The following is a 16,142-nucleotide window of genomic DNA, read 5'->3' on the forward strand; positions in this document are numbered from 1 at the left end:
ACTGCTTATAACCAGGCCATGAAGGTAAGATGAACGGTTTTAAAAGTTAAGGGAGATGTTTTGCCTACTTTTAAAGTTCAGGGAGGAAAAACGGATTTTTGTGAAAATGGAGGGAGGTAATACGGACTTCTTCCAAATAAAAAATTCAATAGGACAGTTCCATGGCACTCATGAGCACACACCATGTCCATACACATGCATCCAAGTATCCAACGCATTTGACTATTGCTTAAATTTAAGAGAAATAATTGAAAAGAAAGCTTCAATTCTCTTATTCGTTGAATGCATGTAAACAGACATGCATCACAAATCCATTGTGGGTGCACATAAGCGTGCCATGGAAATAGCCCTCACTGATCCTCCCACCCACCGAACAGGTAGCAGTTGCCGATAGTTGAATTCAGCACATGAAAGCCTGAGTAGCAACTTCCAGCGTAATAGGAACATGGACACAAACATGAAAATGAAATTACCAACACATATGCTCCATTAGCCTTTAGCTTTGCAAAGCGCATAAACCACTACAGATTTTTCATATCCAGTAAAAGGGAGGTAAAAAAAAAGAGAGGAAACAAATAACCCATGATTGCAGTCAAAGTTGTACACCAGTTGTCGCTTCGTTACGAGACTATTGCACTTGGCCGATATTTAACTCGAAGTTTGTATCCTTTCTAAGGGGAACAAAGCTAAAATGTCATAGCATTCATGAAGCTCTCTTGGGAGGAGACATATTCTGCAGGAGTCTGGTTGTTGTAGCTATAACCACCATTTGCAGCAGGATACCTAACATGGTGGACGAACGCAGACCACAAAAGTTAGCAACAAATACTTTGACTATAACTTACAAGAGATTTAGCTATAACTTACCAAGAGCAACACGAACCGCATCAAGCATTTCATAGCTTGTGATGGCCTCTGTGTTTTGCTTCATAACCTAGGCAACAACCAAATGCAAATAGCTGATGATATTCATACTCCTGAAAAGCTTGTTGTAATTATTACCTCATAGAGCAAAAAAACTAATTCATACATCCCAGGAGGAATGGAAGCAAAAGAAAACAAAATTGTAGCCTCAAATTGACCAAGACCTAAGATTAATTCGAGTTTATCTAACACTAGAATACTGGCACAAACATGATAGGTACTTTCAGGATGAAATCTGCCTGAGTTATTTGCTGGTGGAATTATTGAGATTAAGATACATGTATGATGTTATACCTGTCAACTTCTTCAGCCATGTGGGCATGACAATGAAAGGGAATGATCTTTCGCACTGATCGAAATAATAATATCATCCATCCTTTTTCCTTGATCTATCTACAGATATTTTTCTTCTGCCGAACATGTCAAATCTAATGTGATGCTTATGCTCTATCCTTACTCAATGTGGAGAATCCAGCTTCCACATAGCTGGATTATCCCAAAGATGAAGTTGGCCCTCAATTTGTCAGCCTTATATCTGGTGACATAGTTTTGGTAACATGGATTCACTACCAACACATTCAGCACCAGAGGTATTTTTGCTTTCTCTTTTGTGCTGATTTGATACCCGAATCATTTTTTTTTTGTTGGTTTTTGAGTGTTATGCCAACAAAATGAAGCCACCACTTAATGCTCGATTAGTTTATTCAGCAGTATCATAAAGCCAGATCCAAAATTGAATGGAGTCATGGACAACTCTTACATTTTAATCTAACTTAGGCCCTGTTTGGTTCCTAGGGGATTTTTAAAATCTGGATTACAAAAAATCTCAAAATCCTATAATCTCATCCAAACAGACTAGATTCTAGTGGATTTTAACATACAGACACAGATACAATGAAACGCGCTAGATTTTTTTTTTATCCAGATTCTAAAAATCTCTTAGGAACCAAACAGGACCTTAAAAACAGACATGCTAGATAGTCCTGTGCACCTCTCGTTCAAGAAGATTCACGTCAAGCCAAGCCCATGTTGCAATTGCATTGAACTTAGTATCAAACACTACCTATGCAGGCTGAAGGTTATTACTTTGTGTCTCATTCTTGCAAATGTACTCCTCCCCAGGTGGGACTTCAACTTGGGGTTATCTACCTCTAAAGGTTCTACAAAAGGGTACCATTTGCAAAATTTCTACTGCATGTTTGGTTAGTTCACAATTGCACTACCCAATGCCCATCATGACTCTTGAGAATGATCACAATTCTGGTAAGTCATTAACTAACTCCATTGGCAGGACTAAGAACAATAAGACTAGATAATTGCTGCTTAAGCTGCAATCTAAATGAAGTAACGATCTTAATAAGACAAGCTGTTTCATTTAAAAAATGACGAAGGTTGAGCTCATGCTTTTAATTGGATAGCATCAGGAGGCAGAAAAATAATAAACTTGCAAGATATATATTTCCACGCTCATCACTTGCAAAACAGCAATATTCTGAATTTCATAATCCAAACCTTCAAGAACAACTCTGACCGGATAATGCACGTCACAGAGAACGCAACCGCAATTGATGACAAGCTTGTGTAAAGCCGAAGCAGCACTGCCATAGTCCGCCTACGCCCTGTGAATAACCAAATAACAACATCAGCTAAAATACAATCAATAATCCGACAAAGGATGATTGATATGTCATTGGAAAAAGGATATCCTTTGGGAAAAACATGAATGGGGGTGTTATTTCTTTAAAAGCCCGTATGCCAAAGGCATCTAGAGAAAATTTGAAGCTTATATGCGGAGATTGATATAATTTAATGGTTGGTTTGGAAGGCCCATAGTGAGGTAAGCTTTAAAGACTACCAGCTGATCCTAATAGAATGGTGTCCACTTTTACAGAAAAAAAAGAATGGTGTCAACAAAGAGAGCAAGATGATAGTATACCAGCTTTGCTTGTTCTGGCAAACTACAGCAGAATGCTTAATCCATGGCAAGAGTATTGAAAAAAACCCCTCTCCTATTTTACTAATCAGCAACCAAGAAGCTTGTCAATGAAAAATTGACAACTGACGTAGAATTTCATATTTCACTGCCCATGATATTCTAGTTGACACCTCTTCTTTTTATCAGTGTCAAGGATCCTTTTATTGAACTTAAGACTTGAAAAGTTGTAAGCTCCTATTGCGGTTTTCTTCACTCGAGGCTCAAGATCTAGGTCGGGCTAGTTCTTTTTTGGTGGAAAAAATAAGTATATGGAACTAGCGGAACTGAGGTTAACACAACAATATCACCTAATTCCCCCACCACTATAGCCAGGAATCCCACAGCCACGGACAGCACGGCGAACTTGTTCACCGCCGCCCCCTTGGACAACGACAGCAACAGAAGCGCGCCTCCGGCCACTAGGTGCAGCGCCTGTAGGAGCAAACCACCACGAACACTAATCAGATCAACAACCGCCAACAACGGCAAGAGATGGAGGGGCGAGTCCAGGAGCCAAGCTTGCCGTCACCTGCACGAGGATGAGGCGCGCGAGGCGGGATCTGCCCTCGGCGACCTTCTGGTACCCTGCAAAATCGCGAGGTTGTGAGAGAGGCGTTGGAAGCGAGGCTTTGGGGGTCTGGGCGGTGGATGCTTACGGGATTCGACAACCATGCGGTAGGAAAAGTCTGAGCCATCCGTGCCCGACGGCCGGCCGGCGCCGTGCCGCTGCATCGCCGTGTCCGACGGTGAGGAGGCTGCTTCGTCAAGGGGAGAGACACTTCGCAGAAGGGCGGCGCCCTAGTCCCCCGTCTTCGTGTCAAGGCGAATACCAAAAGACGCCTTCTGACTGCAAACACGGAAACTGAGAACGCGAGCAGAAGACACTCGGACGCACAGGCACAGTAGCGCAGCCGCGCACACCACCAGTCGCTCGAGGACAACCACCCCGAGCTCCGGCTATGGAGGAAACCGGCGCCGCCGCCACTGCTTGGGCATCTAATGCCGCCACGCCCGCCCCATCCGAGCCCACAGGATCCTCTGCTGATGCCGAAGCCTCCGCTGATCCTACCGCCGTCGGTGACGATGAGCACGACTCCAAGGAGGTCGTCCTGCGCAGGTACTTCCTCCAGGAGTGGGAGTTGGTCTCCGCGATCCTCCGCCGCATCGTCGCCGGCGGCGGCGTTGCCGAATCCGCCGATGTCCACAGGATCCGCTCTATCGTAAGCACACTTCTCTTCTCCCTATTTACAAATGCTCCCTGCCGCTGGATCTCTGAGAGGAGAGTGTGTAGCTCTGAAAGCAACATTGACTTCTGTTTGGTTATTTTAAAGGATATAATCTGCTTTAGCGTCTGCTTTTAAATGCACAACAGCCAAATTCGAAGATATCATGTACGATTTCTTGCAACCTTTTAGTCGTCTAGGAGGCAGTTTAAACTGTTTGGTTGAGGTTAATCTGTGAATGCACATTTTATTGCTAATATAGGATAGCAAAAGCTGAGCTTAGGTACAAATGACTTAAATAAATCAATCCTATGTCCTAGAATGATATGTTGTTTAGGAATTACATTCTGCTTTCCCTGGTAAAACAAATGGTTCTGGGAGAGAGTTATGACTGATCTATTACCACCTCTATAGATAAAGGTAAGAGGCAAAGTTCCACATGATGTGGAAACTATTAGCATTAGGAAAACAACTGATATATTTGGATAATACCCAGACATCCTATTTCTGACTTGTGTAAAGAGTTATACTCCCTCTGTTCCAAATGTAAGGTGTTTTAAGTTTTTCTAAGTCAAACATCTTCAAGTTTGACCAAATTTATAGAAAAACATAGAAACTGTCCAGCACCAAGCAAATACTATAGAAAAATCAATGCTGGATTTAATGAAACTAATTTGGTTTTGTAGATTTTGCTACGTTTTTTCTATAAACTTTGTCAAACTTGAAGATGTTTGACTTAGAACAGAACCAAAACACCTTACATTTTGGAACGGAGGGATTATTTTATTTTATTTGGTTCGCAGGTGAATGATATATTAGACATCAACATGGTCTCCTGAGTGCAACTTTGGCCACTACTTTCAGTAACATTATGTTTGTAAAACATAGTAAAGTTGTGCTATTATGAAAGCACTTTTAAGAAAAATCTGTATGTATTATTTTCGTATATCCAGTGTTAATATTTGTAGAGCATCAATCTTTGAACTGACTTTTTTAAGTGAACGATTGAAATGACTTTATGCCAAAATTATCATGCTTAAGAGCTTGCATGATAAATGTTATCTTTTCTGTTGAGCAATAGATGGACAAATATCAAGAAGAGGGTCAACTACTAGAGCCATACCTGGAGAACATTGTCTCACCACTTATGTCATTGGTTCGGTCAAAGACAATGGAACTTGGTGCTGGTACTGATGAACTCCTTGACATTATCAAGCCTCTGTGTATCATCATCTACACCCTTGTCACAGTGTGTGGGTACAAGAGTGTCATCAGATTCTTCCCTCACCAGGTTTCAGATCTTGAGCTCGCAGTTGCTCTCCTTGAGAAGTGTCATACAATGAGTTCGGCCACTGCTCTTAGGCAAGAGAGCACAGGAGAAATGGAGACTAAATGTGTTGTTCTATTGTGGCTTTATATACTGGTCCTGATCCCATTTGACATATCCACTGTGGATACAAGCATTGCTACTGCTGATAACGTGGATGGGCCTGAGGTCATTCCACTGGTGACAAGAATATTGGACATCTGTAAGGATTATCTCTCCAGTTCTGGTCCAATGAGAAGGATGTCAGGATTATTGCTTGCAAGGCTCTTGACTCGTCCTGACATGGCGAAGGCTTTCAGCAGGTGATTCTTACAATTATTTTTGTACAACTCACATTCATTTATGTTTCAAATTGCTGTAGTAACTGAACCTTCAAAGGTATCCTATCACTGAAGGATTACCATTATTGCTAAAACAAAGATTTATTGAACATCAATAGTAAACACTTGACCATTTCATTGTACTTCTATTCAACATTGCATTGGGCAATGTTTTGAGTTCTCCTGCTTCTCTTTATTTTCAGTTTCATGGACTGGGCACACAAGTTGTTATTGTCTGTAACAGATGACTTTGTCGATCAATTTAGATCCATTGGTATAGTGGAAGCTTTAGCATCAATATTTAAGGTTTGTATGTGTCTTATTTTTTCAAATTTTAAATATTCTCCACATGTGGTAGATATACCTTTTCCTTCAGACCTGAAGTTTCTCAATTTCATTTTTCTCTTAATAGGAGTTCTTTTACACGCATGATTCTTTTTTGTGGTTGTCAACAGGGAATGGATGTGAGCATTTGCTTTCACAATTACATATCGTTAATTTAGTTTGATGTCTTCCTTTTGGTTCCTCTTCTTGCAGATTGGTAACCGTAGAGCACTACATGATGCTGTTTCTGGTACTTGGAGTGATTGTTCAATTGTGATGAAGACTAATGTCTCAGCCAGGAGTCCACTTCTTAGAAAATTCCTGGTCAAACTGGCCCAGAGAGTTGCTCTCATTAGCTTGCCTCCACGTTCGCCATCATGGCAGTATAAGGTTTTCAATCTCTTATTGTTGCTATAAATAGATCTCAGTATTTCACAATCTTGGCTCATATTTTGACTTGAAAAGGAAAAACCCAACCATATGGTGCTTAAGAATTTGTTCTCTTTGGCGCACACAGAGCATCTAGATTGTTTGTTACATGCACGTGTCCTTGTAAAGTTAATAGGACATTTAGTATGAGGTAAAAGTGGTTTATTGTTGCAGTACCTGATACTTTTGTTTCATTACATAGTTCTCCTAAAATTTAATAGGACATCTGACTGACATGTTCTTGCAGTCTGATTATATTGTATGCACCGTGTAGAACTCCAAATCATATCCAGATCATGGAAAACTGTTCAACAAATTTAGATATGCGAACCACTCATAAAGTATCAGTTCTGAAGAGCTTCTGTACTATGCTGGAGCTCCAATTCCTGATCTGTTAAGGAAACATTCATAGGGATTACTTAGAGTACACAACCAATGAAAAACAAGGCGCGATTCCGCGCTCGCCTAGGCGCGCTTCAGCGCTGGGCGGAGGGGTAACGCCTCGCCTAGGGGGATAAGCGGAGAATAGGCGCCGTGCCACCAGATCCAGAGCCGCGCCGCCCGAGGGAGGGAGCTGCGCCGCCGGATCCATTGCCGGGCCTCCCTCCTCCCAATCCCATCAGATGCGCATCCGTTTGAAGGAGAGGGGAAGGGAGTAGAAAGGAAAGGCAGGCCTTGGGTCGTGATGGCGTGGGGGCGCGAGGCGAAGCTGCGGCAACGCACGAAGGCTGAGCCTGCGGCCTGCCTGCCTGCAGCCGACCTCCACGAGAGAGAGAGAGAGAGGTCACGGGAAAGAAGGGAGAAGAAGGTCACGGGAAAGAAGACGGACTGCTCGGGCTGCAGATGAGATGTGGATAAGACTGAGCGATTTTGCGACTTGCCCCTCCACTTTGTAAAAAATTTCAGCAAATTTTCTTGCTATGATTTCCTTTACTGATTTCTTACATTCTAGTCCCTAGAACTTCTATTTTTTCACAAGATACCACTTCTATTGCTGTAGGAACTTCTATTTATTCAGCATTTCAGCAACTACATTTATATATTTATTCAGCTATACATGCTGAATGCAAATTTATCAAAACGCCTAGAAAAACGCCTAGGCCTGCCTAGGCGCGCCTAGGCGCTAGGCGATGGGTCACCGCCTAGAAACCGCCTAGCGCCTACAAAAACATTGTACACAACTGCTGATAGGATCTGCTGACTCTGAACAGTAAAGTTCTCATTGAAGGTGCCTTGATTAAACATTTTCAATACAAAGTACTAATTCTTAATTTCTTATTGGGATTAATAATGGGAGTTGTTTCTGCGCTACAATCTGTCAGAAGTCAATTTTGGGTGATTTTTTTTTTGCATAGAAACGCTTCAACTTGCCAATATTTTGTATTTATTTCTGGAAGGAAGTTCATGTATATGCTGGATTCTACATTGGAGAATACAGTACTCTCAGTATTTGAATCTGGTGAGAATTAAACAGATGCCAAGAAATTGTCTTGGCGCATTGGCATAATCATGTAAATGTATCAGCTAGGTGGCAATAAACTACTTAGCTTCATCCAAAGCACATCATGCATTTAACGATGCCACCTGCTTTATTGACTGTTCGTGTGAGTTCCGCAGATGACTAACAAAAGAACGAATTAATCAGTAATTTGTGACATGTTTTACATTTTCTTTTATGAGAATGTTTTCATATTTTGATTTGTTTCTTCAGTCTAGTCTTCTATGTTTCGTAGCTTGTAAGGGGGATTTCTACCACAGGGCTCACTGTTTTAATCTGATGCAGTCAATTAGCAGTTCGCTGGGTGCAAACCTTTCAAGTTATACAGCTGGAGAAGTGTATTCAAGTGGATCAAGTGAACAAGTTAATATTGATCAGATAGGCATGTGTTTTTTGGAAGAAGATATGGATGTTCCAGAAATAGTAGAAGAGATTATCGACTTGCTATTGACTGGTTTGAGGGATTCAGTATGTTCTTATCCTGATATTATGATGCAAAATTTTGATTTTATTTTCCAGAACATGGTGGTAATATTTACGCAGTTATATGATCCCTTATATTGTACCCCATTTTGTTACTTTCTTTCTCTTTGCTTGCCGGCTTATACCATCTTTTCCCTACAAGGACCTTCACCTGCCAGTCTACCTCCACTGCATTTTAAATCTTAACAAATATTCCCTCCGTTTCAAATTGTAAGTTGTTCTGGCTTTTCTAGATACATAGCTGTTGCTACGCATGTAGACATACATTATGTATAGACGCGGAGCAAAATGCTATGTATCTAGAAAAGCTAGAACAACTTACAATTTGGAATGGAGGGAGTACATAACATTGCCCAGATTGTCCTGTACTGGAGCAAAAAAAAAAAAAAGCCACACAGCCCTTTATTGTTTGAATTTTAGAATTATTCGACAGTATAACTGAACTTTAAATCCATTAATCAATTCTTGGTTTGATTGCTTAGAATCGAGTTGGTGAAACTTTTCTGTGTAGATTCCTGTATTCTACTATGATTTGTGAACAGGATTGCTTCATACAAACAACACAACTGCCTCCCACTCTAAGGACATAAATGCAGGAGCAATGGTGGTATCTGAAATGAAATAAGTTCTCAAAACTGTGTATATGAGAAATTATGTACACAATTTGAAATCATGATTCACTGCTTCATGTACTTTCTTAGGAAAACAGTAGGGAGTCTGGTCTATGTACTTGCTATTATGATTTTTTGCGTGTTAAAGTACCAAAGTATTATTGGGCCATGAAATGCAATTACTAGCATTTGTCATCCCAGATGAAGTTGCACTAAGGGAATAAGTTTTTAGTTATTCATCTTTCCCATTTAGTCTCAAGCACTGCTGTTTTTGAAAGGCAAATGCTCTTTGATTCTGTGTCAGGATACAATTGTAAGGTGGTCTGCTGCCAAAGGAATTGGTAGGATAACTGCACGTTTAACACCTGCATTGTCGGAAGAAGTGCTATCATCAATCTTGCAACTTTTTTCTCCTGGGGAGGTCTGTGTATAACTTATGGACTTCACAACATCCTTTGATTGTTTATAGATATATCTCAGTTTATCTTAAGCTTGGCTAACTGCTAGTTTGCTCAGCTCTGTATCATTAATGCAATAACTTATGCCTTTTGAACTCTGAAGGGTGATGGCTCCTGGCATGGAGGCTGTTTAGCCTTGGCTGAACTTGCTCGGAGAGGGTTATTGTTGCCTTCTAGCTTTCCTGATGTTGTTCCTGTTATAATAAAGGTGCATAAGTAGCATAGTAGTACCGAACGATGTCCTTTCCTTTATTTCTTTTTGCAATGTTTGCTTAACAAACAGAATATTTCTGAATAGTTAGCTCATGGCTTGTTTTCATGGTGTTGATTTCAATCTGCCGCATATCTTATATGGTGATCGCCTAGAGGTAGCACCAATTGAAGAAAAGCTTGTCCAACATCGGTTGAGGTGGTTTGGCCATGTCCAAAGGAGACCTCCAGAGGCACCAGTGCATTGTGGAGTCCTAAGCCAAGCTAATAATATGAGGAGAGGTAGAGGAAGACCGAAATTGACATGGGGGAGGCAATAAAAAGATATTTGAAAGCTTGGGATATACCTAGAGATCTATGTTTGAATAGGAGTACTTGGAAAGCAGCTATTGAAGTGCCTGAACCGTGACTTGGGGCTCTTGGTGGGTTTCAACTCTAGCCTACCCCAACTTGCTTGGGACTGAAAGGCTATGTTGTTGTTGTTGTTGTTGCATATCTTATATGGTTACCTATATTTGATAACACATTCTAATTTCTAAGGCAGTTAAGTATTTATATGTTTAGTGCTGGTTCAGTAAGACAAGTTTACTGTCTCAATTGATTTCATGATGCAGGCTTTACACTATGATGTACGAAGAGGTCCACATAGCATTGGGTCACATGTAAGAGATGCAGCAGCATATGTATGTTGGGCATTTGGTCGAGCTTATACCAATTATGATATGAAGGCTGTCTTGGAACAACTTGCTCCCCACCTTCTAACAGTTGCTTGTTATGATCGAGAGGCAAGCTTATTTCTTATTTACATTTGTTGCACCCAGATGTTCTGCACTTGATCCCATACTATTTTGACTACATTATTTATCTTACTGATCCTTATTGTCTATGTGATGGTAGGTTAATTGTAGAAGAGCTGCTTCTGCTGCCTTTCAAGAGAATGTTGGAAGACAGGGAACTTTTCCACATGGCATTGATACTGTGAATAGGACAGATTACTTTGCACTGGCTTCCCGATCAAACTCTTATCTGAATGTTGCTGTTTCTGTTGCTCAGTACAAGGAGTATCTTTATCCCTTTGCAGATGAGCTACTCTGCAATAAAATAACTCACTGGGTACATACTCTGCAATTATTTATGGTTTGAATGAGATTGCATTTTCAGTGTTTCCAGATTCCACACTTTTTACCTGTGCCGCAATTGCTATTAACTTCTCGAGTTTCTGCACTCCTTACCTGGAACTGGTAGCTGACTTGGGAAACTGAATTAAAAATCATTAGCAATGTAAATTCCCTGTAGTGATACTTCTGTATATTATTTTTTGAAAATAAAACTTCTGTATATTATTGCTGCAGCAATTAAGCTACTTTTTTTTTCTTTTGTCTTATGACACCAATTTTGTACTGCCTTTCATCAAACTTTATCTTACATTTTTTAAGTTTTCTCCCCTCTTCTTTCACTTGTGCAGTGCTTTAATGACAATTAATCTCTTGGGCCATTGTTTTTCATAAATTTGGACACAGGAGATGAGACTTGCTATGTTTCAATACATTGTTTAGGCTGACTTCTCTTCCTTTATAGGAGAAAAGCTTAAGAGAGCTGGCAGCTCAGGCCCTTTCTTTGCTTGTACAATATGATATGGATTACTTTGCTGGACATGCCCTTGAAAAGTTAGTTCCGTGCACTCTATCATCGGACTTGTGTACTCGACATGGAGCCACTTTAGCTGCTGGCGAGGTTGCTTTAAAGTTGTACCAGCTTGGTTTTACCTTTACTACAGGTAAATGGTGGAATTGCCATGCATATTATTCCTTACACTTTTGCAATACTTATCATTTTCATGTTTTAAGCTGCTTACCTGGAAAGTGACCTTGCGTCTTTATCTTTATTTTGTAGACATGCAGAAAGCTTTGGCAGGCATTGTTCCTGCAATCGAAAAAGCGCGCCTTTATCGGGGCAAAGGAGGAGAGATCATGCGCTCCGCTGTTTCTCGATTCATTTCATGCATTTCTGTAGCTGGGATATCCTTGAATGACAAAACAAAGAAAAGTTTGTTGGAAACCCTTAATGAGAATTTGAGGCATCCCAATTCTCAAATACAGGTGAAAGTTTGCTTTTTTCTCGATGTACATTCAATCAGAGTACCCCCCCAGTACTATCATCTTACTCGTATTTTCTCATTCGATATGTCATCAATCCCCTTTTTGTTTGTGTACCTGTACTTTCCGGATACTGTACTAATATGATACTAGCCATCTATGTTTGTAGACTGAATATTTTCTTTCTTTTCTCAATTTGTCCAGTGTGCTGCTGTTGAGGCATTAAAGCATTTTATTCCAACATACCTGGTATCTTCTGGTGAAAAGATTGCAAGTGATATTATTTCAAAATATGTGGCACTTCTAGATGACCCAAATGTGGCTGCAAGACGAGGAGCGCCGCTGGCCCTTGGAATATTACCATACAAATTCTTGATGTTGAAATGGATGACTGTCATGAGTAAACTCTGTAGCTCATGCATGATTGAGGTAATGGAATTACCTATTAGAAGAAAGATAAAGCATAAGATGTTGCTGTTAGAATGACATTATCCTAGCCATTACTGGCCTTCCTATCTCAGTCATTACTGGTCCTAATAGAAGATCATATCTTCATGTACTTTTGTAGCCTATATTAATTAGGCCAGGTTAGAGGACACTAGAGGATTTTCTTTATTCTTTCCTTGCATGTACACTCATTGTTATATAAGTACAGTCTACAGCAATAGAGAAATTATTCTTCCTACCTTTTTTCTGTTGCTGTTGTTTTAACACTGGAAAGAAAACTCTGGTGTGATCTGTTTTGTAGGATAAGCCCGATGACCCTGACGCTGAAGCGCGTGTGAACTCTGTTAGGGGGCTAATTTCGGTTTGCAAAACACTAACAGCATCTTTTGATCAGAGCTCAAATGGTGGAGATTCTCTATATGCATACATAAAAGATTATGTCATGCGAGCTTTATTTAGAGCACTCGATGATTATGCTGTGGACAACAGAGGAGATGTCGGTTCTTGGGTACGTGAAGCAGCAATGGATGCACTAGAACGTTGCAGCTTCATCCTCTGCAAGAGAGATATTGTTACATTGAGAGCAGCATCAGCTACTGGCCATGAGTCTGAACTGGGTGATATGGAAGTAAATGCAAGTAGTACTGCACACCGGCTATTTGATTCTGGTATTGCACAGGATCTGGTAGCAGGCATTGCAAAACAAGCAGTTGAGAAAATAGATAAGATGAGAGAAATAGCTATCAAGACCCTGCAGAGAATTCTGTACCACCAGGAACACCTCATCCCATTTATACCACACAGGGAACTGCTGGAAGAAATTATTCCCAACAGCACAGATTTGGAGTGGGCGGTAAGTGATTGTGAGAACTCATGGAAGAAAATGAGATCTAGTTTTGGCACTGGTTTATTATGACTAGTGAGAGCTACCTGTCCTGCCTTTAACTTTGATATTGCCCAGTATCTCACCAGATTAGTTCTCTTGCTCCAGAAACCATAGTCATGTTCAAAATGAAGTGCCAAGGGGTTTGAATCTAAAGTAATGGAATTTGACCTATAAGTGCATCTTTTGTTTTTTTTAATGATGCTGTTTTCTATGAACCTATAGTTGCCTTTTGAAAATATTGCCTTAATAATTATTTACAACATGGATTATTCTGTCGCCAATTTGTGGATATTATTTGACTTGGTGGTGATGTTGTTAACTCGTTGACATTTTACCTTTAGGTTCCTACTGTATCATATCCACGATTGGTGAAACTTCTTCAGGTCAGCTATTATAGCAAGTCTGTGCTCTCAGGGCTCGTGATTTCTACAGGTGGATTGCAGGAGTCTTTGAAGAAAGCTTCAACGACAGCTTTGGTAGGGTATCTCCAAGATTCAGAGATCAATACTAATTGTGAAGGGAAAAGTAGAGAGTATCTATTGAGTTGTGATCTTCTATGGGTCCTCCAGCACTACCAGAAATGTGATCGTGTAATTACTCCCACATTGAAGGTAATAAAGGCTTATCTACACTGTCTAATGACATTATATTTTGAGCCTAAATATTTAATATGTTGCGTGTAAATGCTATATTGTGGTTAGGCTTCCAATAAAGTATATTACTGTTGATGTACTGTTAGCACAGGGCTTTGAAAGCTTTTTTGTGGTCGTGTATCTAATAGACGTGCTCTCCTTCAGTAGTAGTTGATGTAATTTTTTCTACCTTCAAACTCATATCTATTCATTGTTATGTCATTATGACTGGTGCTGCTAATTCAGTTTTGTTTCATGATCTTAAATAGTGAAGTACACATAAGTCCGCATTCTCTTTTCTCCCACATTTGATGTTATACATATTTTATTTTTAGAAAATTATAGTGCTATGGTTCCAAATATGTGAAATCATGAATTGTAGTGGCATATCTCCAAAACATGACATTGTAATGGCACAAATTAAAAATATATATTTTAGATCTAACAAGAGCCTTGTATTTGCAGACTATTGAGGCTCTCTTCAGTAAAAAGATTTTCTTGAACAAGGAGGTGAGTTTACTTCAGCAATGAACATCTAGTAGCAGATAAACAAAGATGATTTCCGTTAGGCTGCAAAGACATAAGAAGTGGAACCTTACAAAAGTTGGGCATCATCATCTGATAACATCAAACGATTAATGCACCATTCGTTGTTAGTGCAATCTTCAATAACTTACAATTTCACCCTTAAATGTACTGGGAATAATACTACATCTAGAAACTTAGTTATCTCATGTTGATCAAATGCTTTTACTGCCAAAAGAAAACTTTGCTCGCTTTCATAGTTATATTTACAATGTTTTTTTTATGCCTTATGTTTTTTTCCACATTTAACAGGGGTACAGTGAGTTCTACAGTGGACTGGTAGATTCGGTGGGCTCTGAGCTGAAGGGATCCAAGGATTTCACAAAGTTATGTGCAGGTCTCTCAATCCTTGGATACATTTCTTCAGAGTCAGATGGAACTTGCACTAAGGCATTTTCTCAACTCCTCACATTCCTAGGCCACAGATACCCCAAGGTAACATTTATCATTTCTTGCCTGAGAACGCAGAACTTGACACAAGGATCAGCTGAGCTCAAATACTCTACAATCTTACAGATCCGAAAAGCTGCAGCCGACCAGGTGTACCTTGTGCTGCTGCAAAATGATGATCTTATTATGTCGGGGAATATGGATAAAGCCCAGGAATTACTTGCGGAAACATGCTGGGAAGGAGATGTGGAGGAAGCAAGGCGCAGGAGGTCAGAAATCAACGAGATGGCTGGTTTCAGGGTCACCACCACACAGAAGTCTGGAAACCAAGAAACAAGAACGGTTGCCACTTCGACTGATGAGAACAAATCTTATTCGTCATTGGTCGATTTCAGCGGATACTAAGGATGATTGGGGTTTTGAGATTTTCGTTGGCCTCCCATCCTATTTTTTGACCAAAGGTTTGTATGAGTGTTGCTCTCCGCATCGAACTTGTACTAGTGCTCACTGTTGAATATCACTATCTGTTTGGACGAGTTGGGTTGTTTTGAGATTTCGTTTTTTTTTTTCTGGTGGGGTGGGATGGGTGTGTGTGGGTGTTGGGTGGTTGGGTGGGGGGTGGGGGGTAGATTAGTTGTACTGTTGGACGATGTAATTTTGTGGAAAGTCTGATCAAAGTAGAAGTTGTGCCTACATGCCATTTGCGAACCTTTTCATGTAGCTCGAAGATCTGTACTGTTTGACGAGGTCTTTCGGTAGCGTATGACCTGGGTTCTAAAATGAAAATTGAGAAGGCATTATATTATGAAATTTAAAATCATAAAAAAAAAACTCAGAGAATAGTCACGGATGGCAAGTTAGAACAACCACAGGCGAAGTGTAACTCATTTAGTTTCTTGTGGTGAAAGTATACATGTTAGTGGGTACCTATTATCCATGTTAAAACCTTGTAGAATATGAGTATTTTTTTATGCATCAGAAATGGGTATGAAAGGTATAGGGAGTGGATTATTCATAGGTAAGTCTTTAGCTCAATTAATCATCTATTTATTAGAAATAGGTGGATCAAATAATACAAAGTATGTAGGACTCACATGTTGATCTTGCTGTAGTAATCTGCACAAAGTGCCTACTGTTGTATCCAATCATCTGCAACAAATTTTATTTAATTTCGTGAAAAAATAGTGTGGACACGGTATTTTTTAATTTTAGGGTCTAATCTTTTACGTAAGACTCACATGTACTCCTCTGGTTCTCTAAAACAAGTCGTTTTGAGGTTGTCTTAAGTCAAATATTTTAAACTTTGACTACAAATAACTTCTTT

General features: G+C 40.0%; 2 protein-coding genes across 4 annotated transcripts; one reads left to right on the plus strand and one right to left on the minus strand.

The window, feature by feature from the left end:
* Nucleotides 1–464: 464 nt before the first annotated feature.
* LOC136523995 (uncharacterized) lies at nucleotides 465–3,750 on the minus strand. Its single transcript, XM_066517491.1, has 6 exons — nucleotides 3,556–3,750; nucleotides 3,429–3,484; nucleotides 3,208–3,331; nucleotides 2,437–2,543; nucleotides 868–934; nucleotides 465–783 (listed from the first exon to the last, which is right to left on the minus strand). The coding sequence occupies exons 1-6, from the start codon at nucleotides 3,629–3,631 to the stop codon at nucleotides 704–706; spliced, it is 510 nt and encodes a 169-aa protein (XP_066373588.1). The 5' UTR covers nucleotides 3,632–3,750; the 3' UTR covers nucleotides 465–703.
* Nucleotides 3,714–15,390, plus strand: LOC136523975 (tubulin-folding cofactor D-like). Of its 3 annotated transcripts, none has more exons than XM_066517473.1 (17): nucleotides 3,714–4,119; nucleotides 5,204–5,751; nucleotides 5,973–6,075; nucleotides 6,307–6,483; nucleotides 8,306–8,488; nucleotides 9,419–9,535; nucleotides 9,676–9,780; nucleotides 10,397–10,567; nucleotides 10,680–10,895; nucleotides 11,361–11,559; nucleotides 11,676–11,881; nucleotides 12,083–12,307; nucleotides 12,627–13,178; nucleotides 13,553–13,822; nucleotides 14,309–14,353; nucleotides 14,681–14,863; nucleotides 14,945–15,390. In XM_066517473.1, exons 1-17 carry the CDS (start codon nucleotides 3,859–3,861, stop codon nucleotides 15,221–15,223), a joined length of 3,840 nt encoding a protein of 1,279 aa, XP_066373570.1. In that variant the 5' UTR covers nucleotides 3,714–3,858; the 3' UTR covers nucleotides 15,224–15,390. The 3 variants fall into 3 exon arrangements, with proteins under 3 accessions (XP_066373570.1, XP_066373580.1, XP_066373573.1); XM_066517476.1 differs by lacking the exon at nucleotides 3,714–4,119 and having other exon boundaries at nucleotides 5,235–5,309; nucleotides 5,414–5,751; XM_066517483.1 differs by lacking the exons at nucleotides 14,309–14,353; nucleotides 14,681–14,863; nucleotides 14,945–15,390 and having other exon boundaries at nucleotides 13,644–13,804.
* Nucleotides 15,391–16,142: the final 752 nt, after the last annotated feature.

This window comes from Miscanthus floridulus, chromosome 2, assembly GCF_019320115.1.
Source record: "Miscanthus floridulus cultivar M001 chromosome 2, ASM1932011v1, whole genome shotgun sequence".
Classification (NCBI taxonomy): Eukaryota; Viridiplantae; Streptophyta; class Magnoliopsida; order Poales; family Poaceae; genus Miscanthus; species Miscanthus floridulus.

What these genes read in the sequence shown, in the direction of transcription:
- LOC136523995 (XM_066517491.1), bottom strand. Translation starts at nt 3,631, where the DNA reads ATGCAGCGGCACGGCGCCGGCCGGCCGTCGGGCACGGATGGCTCAGAC. An exon ending in CGCGCCTCATCCTCGTGCAG is followed by an intron (nt 3,332 to 3,428) that starts GTGACGGCAAGC and finishes TTGCTCCTACAG; the next exon opens with GCGCTGCACCTAGTGGCCGG. An exon ending in TGCGGTTCGTGTTGCTCTTG is followed by an intron (nt 784 to 867) that starts GTAAGTTATAGC and finishes CCACCATGTTAG; the next exon opens with GTATCCTGCTGCAAATGGTG.
- LOC136523975 (XM_066517473.1), top strand. Translation starts at nt 3,859, where the DNA reads ATGGAGGAAACCGGCGCCGCCGCCACTGCTTGGGCATCTAATGCCGCC. An exon ending in ATGGCGAAGGCTTTCAGCAG is followed by an intron (nt 5,752 to 5,972) that starts GTGATTCTTACA and finishes CTTTATTTTCAG; the next exon opens with TTTCATGGACTGGGCACACA. An exon ending in CTTTAGCATCAATATTTAAG is followed by an intron (nt 6,076 to 6,306) that starts GTTTGTATGTGT and finishes CTCTTCTTGCAG; the next exon opens with ATTGGTAACCGTAGAGCACT.